This window comes from Clavelina lepadiformis, chromosome 8, assembly GCF_947623445.1.
Source record: "Clavelina lepadiformis chromosome 8, kaClaLepa1.1, whole genome shotgun sequence".
Classification (NCBI taxonomy): Eukaryota; Metazoa; Chordata; class Ascidiacea; order Aplousobranchia; family Clavelinidae; genus Clavelina; species Clavelina lepadiformis.
The window spans coordinates 949,858-962,667 of record NC_135247.1 but is presented as its reverse complement, the minus strand read 5'-3'; the positions used below and the strand labels follow the sequence as shown (position 1 = coordinate 962,667).

The 12,810-nt window shown below is 40.7% G+C and overlaps 2 protein-coding genes across 3 annotated transcripts; one reads left to right on the top strand and one right to left on the bottom strand.

Annotated features, from left to right (window-relative positions):
- Nucleotides 1–69: 69 nt before the first annotated feature.
- On the bottom strand, nucleotides 70–3,473 carry LOC143468263 (toll-like receptor 7). The gene is made up of 2 exons (XM_076965364.1): nucleotides 531–3,473; nucleotides 70–428 (listed from the first exon to the last, which is right to left on the bottom strand). The coding sequence occupies exons 1-2, from the start codon at nucleotides 3,446–3,448 to the stop codon at nucleotides 197–199; spliced, it is 3,150 nt and encodes a 1,049-aa protein (XP_076821479.1). The 5' UTR covers nucleotides 3,449–3,473; the 3' UTR covers nucleotides 70–196.
- A 1,170-nt stretch (nucleotides 3,474–4,643) lies between these two features.
- Nucleotides 4,644–8,527, top strand: LOC143468264 (mucin-5AC-like). Of its 2 annotated transcripts, XM_076965366.1 has the most exons (9): nucleotides 4,644–4,729; nucleotides 4,825–4,898; nucleotides 4,973–5,254; nucleotides 5,329–5,604; nucleotides 5,734–6,012; nucleotides 6,335–6,619; nucleotides 7,096–7,377; nucleotides 7,585–7,869; nucleotides 8,058–8,527. In XM_076965366.1, the coding sequence occupies exons 2-9, from the start codon at nucleotides 4,847–4,849 to the stop codon at nucleotides 8,384–8,386; spliced, it is 2,070 nt and encodes a 689-aa protein (XP_076821481.1). In that variant the 5' UTR covers nucleotides 4,644–4,729; nucleotides 4,825–4,846; the 3' UTR covers nucleotides 8,387–8,527. The 2 variants fall into 2 exon arrangements, with proteins under 2 accessions (XP_076821481.1, XP_076821480.1); XM_076965365.1 differs by having other exon boundaries at nucleotides 4,682–4,898.
- The last annotated feature ends 4,283 nt before the right edge of the window (nucleotides 8,528–12,810 follow it).

The window sequence follows — 12,810 nt, the reverse complement described above, 5'->3', positions numbered from 1 at the left end:
GCCTGTTTGTAGATAGATGATTGTTGGGCCGTGCCAAGTATTCAACTGTTTTGTCTTGTTTCCTTGCGGACCTTACCACAGTTCTCCTTTTTCCATTCAAAAATATTTTATTGTCGCAAAAGCGCGGTCGAATTTACAATTCAGCAAAAACTAAAAAAAATTAAAATAATGCTTCTGTTGGTTTGCATTTAATAACCTATCTTACATTTGGTCGCCAGCTACACAGCAAGGCTGTTTTCAAGGTTTCTACAAACATCAGTTCGTCATCGTTTGTCTGATCAAACCTTAGATAATTGTAAAATCGTCTGTTAAAGGTTTGTTGAATGGTTTCTGGCACACGAGCTGGCTCTTCACCGCGCCACTCCACTAATATCAACTTGTCCTTACCCGCAGAGTGTTGAAGTTCTTGAAGCACGTTCATCATGAACCTAACGAAATAGCTTGGTTATTTTTGGCCACCATCTCACTGACTGAAGCCTAATTTTATGCTGAACAATGTATCATGTATGTGAACGAAAGTACGAGGATACCTGCACGTCGGCGTGTTGCAGAAATTTCCAGATAAGAAAACGATCGTTTTGTGGCTTTTGGTAACAAGTCGAATGAGTTGTTGTGTTGGAGCGGCACCACAAGCATTGTCACGTCCAATCAGACGCACTTCGAATGAAGGTTTTCGTTCTTCCAAGCCAGGTACCAATTTGTAATCCACCCAATCCCCAAGCTCATTGTTTTTAAGATCAAAGAAGACAAAGACATTACTTGGGTCCTCCCGGCCTACTGAGTTCTCCCGAAGTGACTGGACTCTGAAGAATTCATTCACTTTGCGAAATATTTTTCTCTTAAACCATGTACTGTATCCAACGCTTCCACTTAACATAAATACGAGAATGATTGCCGTGAATGACAACATATTAGCAAGGTTTGCGTAGAAATCACACGACGTGTTGTATCCGTAACGAGACACTGAGAGTCCGTGCAGGCCTTGCGGAGATTGGCAGGCAACGCAGCCGCCATAATATTTATTCATTTCCGGTGTGCAAGTTGGCATAATCCCATTCAGTATAACATGGTTACTAGCATCGGAAATGTACCACTTGTAAAACTCTGTCCAAATATAGCAGGAACAGTCAAGTTCATTCCACCTTAAATCCACTTCCTGCAGGGAATAAAGCATCGACTGACTGAACATATATGGATCTAACTTTGATATATAATTGTAGCTAAGATCAAGTATATGCAGTCGTAGACCTTTAAAGAAGCCTGCTTGAATGAAGTTGATTCTGTTGTTGGAAACTACCAAAGATGTGAGGTTAGGAAGAAAGGACAGGTTCCCTTTCAATTCGGAAAGCTTATTGTGATGTAACAAAAGGCCATTGAGCCTTGTTAAATGCTTCATAGGCTCTGCTGGAAACTGATTTAAATTGTTGTAGCCTAAGTTCAAATTTTTGAGATAGCAAAGCCCGTCAAAAAAATTCTTCGGGAGAGGTGATACGAGTTCACAATTCTGTAGCTGAAGAACTCTAATGGCTGGAAAAGCTTCAAAAGCTCGCACCCATGGAAAAAGCATGAGCTCTAAGTTGTTTTGTGAAATATCCATGCTTCCAATAGACGTGGCGTTACAGTTTTCGCCCTTCAACCAAAGTGCCAAAATTCCGCCGATAGAAGTGTCTGCAGCACGCATTCTTGCGTAAACCAACGTGGATGGATCCAGATTACAAAAAAACGAAAAGTCATCGAGTCCGGTTCCGATATTCCTCAGATCAATCTCATGCAGATTTGACAAGGTCTGAAAAGAACCCGCGTCAACATTCTGAAGTGGATTGTTGGACAAATCAATCCTACATAAAGATTTAGTCTGGTTAAGATCGTCTTTCCTAATAGCGATTATTTCGTTGTGTGATAAATCAAGTACTGTGGTGGTCGACAAAAGTTGCGTTTTAGGAATTGAAGTGATGCGATTGTTAGAATAATCGATGACATTCCTCACTTCACATGCGATGTCTGAAAGAACCAAGGAACGACCTTCCTTCTCGAATGTTCTTTTAAAACCATCCGAAAAGATGATCTTACGTTTTTTGGTGACAGTTTCCCCAAGGTTAAGGTAATTGTTAGAGGCATAAACCGATTTTACAAGTGGTAAGTTGCTCCAGGCATCGGCAGAGATGTGATGAAGTTTGCATTTCGCGAATTCAACGACCGATAAATTTTTGAGGCTGGCAAACGACTCCGAGTCGATCCTCGGAATTTCCACCGAAAACTTTTCCTGGGAAACGAGGTAAACTTTATTATTTGAACCAAGAATGAAAGTGCCCAAAGAAGCCAGAGTTGAATAAGCCGGCCCAAGTCGCAAAGTACTAGACACCACTTGTTCACCGGCGGGCGTATAGTCCAGACAATACTTGTTGAATGACAGGTCGAGGTGTCTTAACCAATACAAATTAGTTAAATACGTTCCTTCAAATATCGTCCGCTTCAAGCAATTTGCGGAAAGATCCAATATCTCCAAATGCGAGTTATATTTAAAAAAGTCGTTCGGTAAAAAAGTAATAAAATTCCCGGAAAGATTAAGAAACTTTAAGCCGGCAAGATGATCAAATACTCCAGTTTCTACTGTCAATTCTGCAATAGCGATAAACGATAGGTCTAATATTTTTATATGCGGAGACCCAAGGAAGTCGTCTCTTCTTAGATTGGCCACCAAGTTGCCACGGAAAAGGAAAACCGATAAATCACGGTTCAAGATCTCTCCGGGAATTCTTTCCCAGCTATTGTAAAGCAATGAAACAAACTCCATTTTCGGAGGCAGCCGCTTTGTTAGGGTAAAATTGCCCTGACATAAAGAAGCTTCGTAGGGGAAGCAGTTAGCGGACGCAATCAGTGACTTCAAGTTGCTTAATTTCTCCAGGTCGGAGCTGATATCCGGCAAATTTGCGCTGCCCACGTCTAGTCCTATTATAGACGGTGGCAAGCGCTGAGGAAATTCGCGAATAAAATTGTGGCTAATTTCCAGCCATTTTAGTTTACTTAAATGAGCCAAAGCGCCAGGTTCAATGTAGAAACCTTCCTTGCACTTGGGTGCTTGTCCCGAGTCGAACGTAACGCAATTCCATCCCAAAAGCAAAACCTCAATTTTGCTGTAACGCGAAAGGTCTTCGCTTGCCAGACGTCGGATCATATTATTCGATAAATCCAGGGCTTCGACGTCACTATTTAAGATCTGGGGTACTTTGATGAGAGCTCTTCCGCTGCAAGTCACGAAGAAAAATTCCCTGTGTAGCCAGTGGAAAACTTTCGAAAGTGGAATGATTCGGTCGGGCAAATAATTTTTTAAATCCAGTATTTCTGTGCCTCTGCGGAATAGAGCGGGCTCGCAGGGATTAAGCAAGTTCTTCGCGTTGACCGCCTGTAGCACCAGTAAGCCTAATAAAGCGACAAAAAGCGTTGGCATTTTGTATATAACAACAAGTCTACACTTAGCTGTAAAACATTCAGTGAATAACGATAAGGTTTGAACTGACGTCAACTACAACTTACTGCTAAAAAGGAATCAAGACTTCGTTCTTTCTGCAACAATGTAACCTACTGTGCCCTAGGCATAAGTTGAAACACTTTCCAAAATTTTTTACACCGATAACAATGTCTGCCAGAGGTGGTTACGCAGTGGCAAATTGCGATGTATCACGTCGTTAATAAATGCTGCTTCAATTAGCAAACTTTCCGCGCACGCTTCTGCAGCATGCTGCTGTGTCATATCTTGCTAAAACGTCGCTTACGCGGAAGAAAGACGTGTCCAAGGAAATTGCATCACCGAACGCAGTCGATTGATATAGAAACTGAAATGTTATTTATAAGTTGAATCATGGCTGGCGATTTCGTCACAATAGCAAGAACTTGAGGTACTTTTGCGTGAATCAGTGGAACATATTTTCGAGCAGTGTATCGAACTTTTAATCCGGTTTGAACAACAAATATTTGTTTGGAAAATTGAACTTAAACCCAATATGTTAAAACATACTGAATTGCTAAAGGAGAAAAAGCGAAATTACGACCGAAGTCGAACCTCCCTTGGCTATGGACACTTATTGAGTGCGGTAACTTCAGGCTTTTGAAAACATGTGTCTTACTATCATTAACTAGGCCTATATAATCTTTTAAATGTGAAATGTCTTCAATTAATAAATAATTGCTTCTAATACAATTTTCTGAGCTGCATGAGCGTATATGCACTATAGAGTGAATTAAGGACGATCATCGGCATAATGCAAACCGACTGCGTTTTGACATCCTGTTTTCAAGTCAATTTTTGTCGTTTCAAGGAATCTTGCGGCTGTGTGAAAATCATCAACTGATTTCCTGTTTTGAAACTTGTGGTTCTAGTTTTGGGTAATTGCATACTTCAACTGAAATGAGAAAATCGTTTTTTCCGCAGATTTTTGGAATTTTAAGATTTTTGCTTTGTTAAAGAAAATTTCCCTCATATGCACTACACAGTCTGCAGAATTTTCGAAATATTTCTCTGCCAAGCTCATAACGAATTTGCCCGGAGGTGATGATAAAACACAGTAAATAATGTCTACCAAAAATATTTTCATGGTGAGACTGGTTTCAAGAAAAAAGTATTTAGAAAAAAATCCCAGGTACTTGTTCAGTTTTCGCTTAAAAGTCTAACGCTGAGATAGATTTCAACAACTTTTTCTGGCTCCGAAATTTTGCTTCAGTTTTGCTAGAAGTGAGTGGTAGCCTACGTAGTAAAGATAGATAGATTTGGACGTAAGGCAATCTTGTCCAATACTAACCTTGATTGTTACTGTCCATTTCCAATAGATCTTAGAAGACTGCAGTCGCAATGCGAGGAGTCTCAGTTGTGCTGTTCGCTCTTCTGTTGTGCCAGGTCAAAGGTGAGTGACACAGAAAATTTAATAAACGAAGCTATAAGTTTCTAACATCATCATCAATTTCGCTATGACGTCAGCTCAGCAAGGTTCCAGATGTCAAGGCAAGTGGACCCAGTGGTTCGACCGCGACAATCCCGACGAAGATGGCGATTCGGAGACTCTCGCCGATCTCTGGAACGAAGAGTACGGCCTCATCTGTCGCTCACCGACCCTCATAGACGCTCGAATCCGCGGTACTGAGATTCGCTACAATAGGAATGATGACGACATAAGTGCATACCCGTTGACCGGGTTCAGATGCAGGAATAAGCCGAAGAAACGATGCAGAGATTACGAAGTTCGGTTCTGCTGCGAAATTGGTAAAATTTGATGCGAAAATCTGTCGTTTCGACGATCGCTAAAATTTCAACCGTTCTTCTTTGTTGCGTCACAGACCCACCAAAATGCAGAGGTCACTGGACGGAGTGGTTCGACAGCGACAACCCTTCCAGGGAGGGCGACCACGAATTAATCTCGAACCTTTTGCGACGACATCCGGGAAAGTTGTGCTATCAGCCGATCGCGATTGACGCCCGACTTGCTGAGACTGAGATAGGATACGACCACGCTCTACCCAACGTAGAAATCGACACGGAAATCGGCTTCAAATGCAACAACGAGGAAGGGAGAAAATGTCCCAACTACGAAGTCAGATTCTGTTGCCAGGAAGGTAATGGCGGATGTGACGTACATAATAGCAGTTGTGTTGTTGCCTTTACGAAGGTTTTAATGATTCATTGAACAATCAAGATCGGTTTTCTTGTTTTGCGCTTTCACCCTTGATGTATTTTGCGAGCAGCTGTCGTTCCGAAATGCGCGGGAAAGTCATACTGGACGCCCTGGCTTGACCGAGATAATGCGACTGGAGGAGGCGATTATGAACTCATTAAAGATCTAATTTTGGAGGAGCCGAAAGTCTGCTTCCGTCCGATCGCGATTGACGCGAGAATAGTGGGGGGGAGAAGATACGACCCCCATTTCCCCAGGATCACCGTCAACAAAGATGTCGGGTTCCAATGTAACAGTTCGAAGGAGTTGCCCTGTGCAGATTATGAAGTCCGATTTTGTTGTCCTGAACGTGAGAAGATAACTATGATAAGTTTAAATTTGCCTCTAAGCTGTGTTTGTTTTTAAACTTGTTTTCAGGGATCGGATCGATCTCTAAAATTAACTTTTAAAAAGTCGTGGTCTCTTAAACTTATTCGCTAAAACCGAAGATAGTGCAGTCTGAAACTGCCGCTATAAGTTCATCGCGGATCAATGAATCGATGGCCAAATACAATTTTTTGACGCTTTTCTGTTTAAAAACTGTAGTTTGCCCCCCTTGCCGGAGGTTTTACATTTTTACAAACTTCAGTTTCAATTTCAGAACTTCAATTAGGTTTTCGTCTTTTTTGCAGGTCGTTTGCCGAAATGTCCAACCGGGCGACGTTGGACGAGTTGGTACGACATTAGTGACCCTACAGGACGGGGCGATGATGAATTACTCGAAATAATGCGAAGGCGACATAGAAATCAAATATGTTACAGCCCCTCGGTGATCGACGCAAAATTGGTCAATTCGTCTCTTCGCTATGACCACACCTTACCCAATGTCGCTGTGTCGCCCAGTACTGGCCTGAGATGCACAAACAAAGAAGGTCCAAGGTGTCGCGACTACGAAGTCCGATTTTGCTGCAGGCAAGGTATCATTCTATAGGTTAATTACTCAAAAACTATTCTTAAAAAGCAATATGTCCATAAACAAAGCGTTCATGAGCCAAGTTATTTGCGCCTCGGCAACTTTGAAAGGTAAAACAAGTTAAAACAAACTTAAATGAATCATATTCATGCGATCTTGTCTATTGAGGTTGTTGAGTCAAAAGCAAATCATACGCAGTAGTTTATTAAGAAAATCTGTTTATCCACACATCCGCTCATACGATTATGATTTGAAGTTAAACTCATCAACGCCCAAGGCGACGTTGAAGGCTCTTTGTTTTAAAACACCTAGTTGGTTTGTTTATTTATGACAGATTAACGCTGCTTTCACTAAACAGTTTTCAGGCATCAACAACTTCAATTTTCGCGGCCTGAGGCAAATATAACTAAACAAATTAAAACTACCACAACTTAGCAGAGACTCTCTTGACGAATAAACCGTTTCTTTGAACTTTTTCAGCGCCCAAAATATCTTGCACGCGATGGACGCCTTGGTTTGATTCGGATAAACCAAACGGACAATGCGACTGCGAAGACATTGAACAGATTGTCAATCGTAACCCTGGGGTGGCTTGCTACCGCCCTACAGCGGTAGACGCTCGACTGAAACTAACCAATGAAACTCTGAGATATGATCCCACCTTGCCCAATCTGCTCCTCGATAGAAAGGTCGGCTTCAGATGCATGAACCGCGATGGACTAAAATGCCAGAATTACGAAGCAAGATTCTGCTGCCCGCGTGGTGAGGAACGTCTCATTTCTTGCAGTAACAATTATACATTAAGCTGCTGCTTGCTGCCAATAGCATGTCTCTCTCTCACACACACTTAGGTTTTATCAAACTTAAGAACACCAACTTTTTCCTCTTTTTTGGTGAAACCAAGACATAACTTAAGTCTGCCTGTTACACAATAAATGTTTACCGAACTTTTTATTCTTTTTTCTTCAGCTCCGGTTAAAAAATGCCCGGTCGCAAAATACTGGACCCAATGGTACGACAATGATGACCCCCAGGAAAATGGAGACGAAGAGGCACTTGATGCTTTAAGAGAGGAATACCCCTACGAGGTCTGCTTCAAGCCCCACATTATCGAGGCGCGATTGAAGGGAAGCAACTTAAAACACGACCACACCCTCCCCAACATCGTCATCAACAACAGACTCGGTTTTCGATGCAGTAACGCGGATGGTCCTCCCTGTAGTGATTATGAAGTCAGACTCTGCTGCGTTCCAGGTTAATTCTAGCCGGCCATTTTTACTCCCAGTTTGCAGTAGATGTCAGCATTCTCAGTTTTTTATAGATGTACATAAAGTATACATTCTTACAACTACTATGAATTTTTACATTATGCACAAGTTTGACATTTAACGTGTGATTAAGCCAACTAATGAGTCGTAACGCGATCTCGTTCCGCTTTCCAGCTCCAGAACCTTCCTGTCCTACCAGGACCTACTTGGGATACTACAACAGGTACGCGTATTACTCGTGGACAAAATGGTACGATCGAGATGACGGCGACGGCACTGGTGACATAGAAACCATCGCGCTACTCCGAAGAGAACTTCCCGATGACAACATCTGCGCGACTCCATACGCGGTGGATGCGAGATTGAAAAGGAATCGAATCCGACACGATCCGAACCAGCGCAATATCGTAATGGACACAAAGATCGGCTTCAGGTGCAACAATAGAGAACCTTTCCCTCCCTGCAGAGATTATGAGGTTCGATTCTGCTGCCGGACTTCGTGATTCTGCTCCTCACTGGCTCATCCAACCAGCCGCGTCATTTGCTGCAACGTCGGTTACGTATCTTTTTGTTTAGTTAAACCTGTCCAAGTCCAATGGTTTTGTTGGGGTTTAAGAAATTTTGTTTCAACCTCGCGAGTTTGTTGAACCTTTTAATAAAGTTGTCCAACGGGAACTAAAAGAGGATTTATTGCGCAATCATAAGTTGCAGGAGTATACAGCAAATTAGCAGTGGTGATACAGTAGTCGCCGCTTATAAGATCCACCTCCGTTCCAGGAGAAATGGATCCTATAAGCGGCGGATCCAATAAACGGCTGATCTACTTTAGGTCTCCATATGACTCAAACAAGCTCAGTGTGCAAGGCTGTTAATCATCCAATGTATATGAACGTCGGAAATAACTCTAAGAACACATAAACATAAATAACTTAAAAAACATAAAGAAAGCATTTAAAAAATCTGTCTAGAGTCTATTTATCACTACGACAGCCAATGTTTCCGTCTACAGCTAGTAGGCCTATTCACTCCCTGCAGTTTCTTTCCTCCTTTATTCCAACGAAATTCATACTCACACAAACTTCAGTGTCTATTACATCACAACGGCTCACTTGTCTGAGCCTACAAGGTGAAAAGAGACGTTATAACAGCTGGGGGAAAGCATTTTACTAGTTTTTTTACTACATTTTAGCATTTTACTACGTGGTCAGACGTTGGAAGTGGATCCACTAAACGAAGTATTTTGCAGTACGTTAGTATGTAGAAATTCCGTTCCACGGGATTTGGTTCCAATAAGCGGTTGGACCCAATATCAGTGGATCCCATAAAAGGCGACTACTGTATTATATTTGTAATGCAATATCTTATGTGAAAAATTTACGTGTTATACCTAAACTTCGGAAGAGCAAAACTCTTACTGTAAATACTCATCACACAAGCCCTTTTTGGTTTGTGGTATAGAATGTCGGTTCACAAAAGTTTTAATTGTAATATCTATCGACACATTGCAGAGGAATCGGCGGATGTTTGAGCATGATATTGCGGCAAATAACACAATAGGTCACAATATGTTTGTAAAACTTGTTGAGCCGCTAATCGAAATCGATTACTGCTGCAAGTTTCTGTTCCGACGTGGCAGCAAATTTAAACGCTATTGGCGCTGTCACGTGACACTGAAGCCTAATGTACGATGACACAAATTCAAATTTGTCATCATCAAAGTATATTATAATATGTCTAATATAGCGATTTTATTTCATTTATGTATCATTTTAGTTCGGGCCCTGGCGCAACGAAGTGGCTTGAGTCCAGGCTCTTTAGAACGTTAGAAAATTTCTGCTTTGTTTCCAAGTCGGCCTTTGAAACGGATGTGACAATTTTTTTAAGTTACCAAATTATCAAATTTATTTTAAAAAGTTTGATGGTTTAACGCTTTTATGTATTTCATGTTTGGTTTTTCAAACAAACTTCCTTTGTTTATCAACGTCAGGAGAAGCGAGAAGCCAGTTATAGAAACATTAGAACGTTAAAAGTTGAAATTTTTTACTTTAATTTCCTTTTTCTTGCACAAACTCATTCTTGAAACGATGGAATAGACTTACAGTACTTTCCTTGCAAAACATCTCACGAAGTGTTAGTTAGTTTGACGGATGGAAATATAAAGTCGCTGGCTCACTGTTGGCTACAACGTTGCCTACATGACCATGCCACGAAGCAGACAAGGAATGCTTTTGCAAATTATGTTGTTTCGAAAACAGCTGTACCTTGTCGATCTAAATTAAACAGTTTTTCCGGTAAACTTTGAAATTAAATTTTGATTTGGTGAAAATTATCAAAATGACCTGCATTATTTCAAGTGTAACATTACAGGTTTTACCAACACATTCAGTAAATCTAATTCGACATGGAGTTGTTTTATGCGGTCACAGCATATAAAAAGCAATTTTGATTTTTGCTGCCTGAGGCAAATGAAAATAAACAAATTTGAAGCTAACACGACTTTCTTGACGAATAAACCATTATTATGAAATTTTTCAGCGCCGAAAATATCTTGCACTCGATGTGATCACGTGGTTTGATATAGATACTCAAACAAACGATGCGTCTGTAAAGACGACAGACAGCATTTTACCGTGACAGTATTATTTCTGGTGACCTTTAAGGGAATATCGGGGCGCCTTCGTAGAAGACCTTGTCACAGCCATTCTACCTTAGCATAATCTGTTTGTCTTTGTGGAACTACGTTAGAATATTATTGGCTTCACATTTTCGAAAGCAAGTTTATGAAGTCGCTTTTATGTTAGTCCGTAGGTCCTAGCTTCCGACGCTTAATTGACGTGACATCTCATATTGCATAGGCCTAAACACCCGCGATATTTCACGCAGCTTGAGTTGACATTTTAATTATTATTAGTTCGACTCTAAGATACTTTTGAATGATAGTCAACTACATGTGCAAAATATTGAAACCATGTTAGTATTCAGCAAACTTTATACATAGCCTACAATAGGCTATTGCAGGGGTGGGCAAACTACGGCCCGCGGGCCGCATGCGGCCCGCGGTCCCATTTTATGCGGCCCGCCGGCACTTGCAGAAACTCCTACTCATCACTTATTGTTTTAATTAAACAGGTTACATGACAAATTATTACCCTTTACGAGTGTGTTTTTCTCTTCACTTTCAGTGCGTAAACACACACACGTCAGTCGCGCATGTATTGCAACATGCTTTCAGCAACTAGCCGTACACTTCTCATGCATTGTTTGATTCAATTGTTGATCATAAAATACAAATACGGTAGCGGCTACCGTAGGCCTTTGGGATGAAGATTGCGTAGCTTTAAACGTAACTGAGTGTGAAATGCAAAAATTGTGTTTAATATGAATATGCGTTTATTTACACACCGGGTAAATTTTCCTACTTTGTAATGAGAGTGTGCGGCCCGCCGGCTGCAACATTTTTTCTAATGCGGCCCGCAGTACAAAAAGTTTGCCCACCCCTGGGCTATTGCTATTGTTATTCCATCATTGCATTAGGCTAAGTTAAGAAACTAGTATCAAAGCAGCAGAGGTCCAATTTACAAGAGGGGCGACTTGCACCAATTTCCCCTAAATTGTGTATAAATCAATCGGGCCTATTTCCAAGTAGTGTGTCGAACCTGAACTTTTAAACCGGTTTGAGTAAAAATATATTTGTTTGGAACACCAAATCTGGACTTAAAACCAAATGTTGCCTTATGGTTATGGCAAAAGGACTGACTAGAGAACCTTGGCAATGCAAGTAGAAGCTTACAGGGTACTTTGACAGGAAATTGGTAAGGGCCTTAAACGCACTTCGCCTGGACACCAAACAAATCAGACTTAAAATTAAAGATGGGCAGACGATTTTCGTTTATTCTTTAGAAGAAGAAAATCAGTGGCGAACACAAATTCGCGATCCAGAGTTGCAGTGGTTTCTACACATTAAAGCCAGTATAAACAGAGAATTCATTCGGTAAACAAACGCTCGCATAATCTGCAAATTCTTACAGAGCTATTAATCACTGAATCAGAGTCAGGTTTGGTGAACAGGATTAATAGCTTCAAACTATAAATTAACAGTAGACCATGAGTAACAGATAGTGTTATATATAACATAATATGATAAGGTCACAAATTCTAAAGCGCGTTACAAATTTCGAATCATTAAACTTGTGCTTACCAGTTCGTTCAAACGAAATCTGTTTTAAATCTTCAGGCACAGTCTACAAATGTAATTAAACACAAACAAGAACCTTACTACGGTACTTCCCTGCTTCAAATAAAAACAAATAAAGCATCAACTAACTCCATAGCTCATAACTACAGCATTTCCCCAACGACCCCGAGGAGTTTGAAACTACAGTATTAATTGATCATTCACATTAGAAAGTTTAAAATTTAAACTTTAAACCAATGCTCAATGTGTGTTGCGTCACAATGGCGTTGTGGATTTGTGGTTATGGAACTTTTAAAAGTGTCGCTTTGGCATACCGGCGGGAAACTAAACAATATAAACATGGCGATGTTACGTACAATATGTTAAAGTTTTCCGAACCGGACCACAATTGCTAAAGGTGAGCAAGCAAAATTCCGAACCAGAGTCGAACATCTCTCGCCGATGAACATTTGTTGAGTGCGGTAACTTCAAGGAAAGATTTTTGAAAACCTGTGTCTTATTGTTACCAAATATAGGTTTCTACTTTTTCTTAAATGTGTGAAGACTTGAAAGTAATCGGAGTTTTGGTAAAATTCTTTGAATTTTAATAAAATATAAGTTAGTGGGTTAGTACTACACTGATTCTTGAGCAATGCTGTTGACGTAGCCTACACAATGTTGACAATCAGCTGAAATAAGTCGTTTGATTCTAAAGTGAATGTTCATGCTCAACAGAGCAAGTATGCCCAGCTA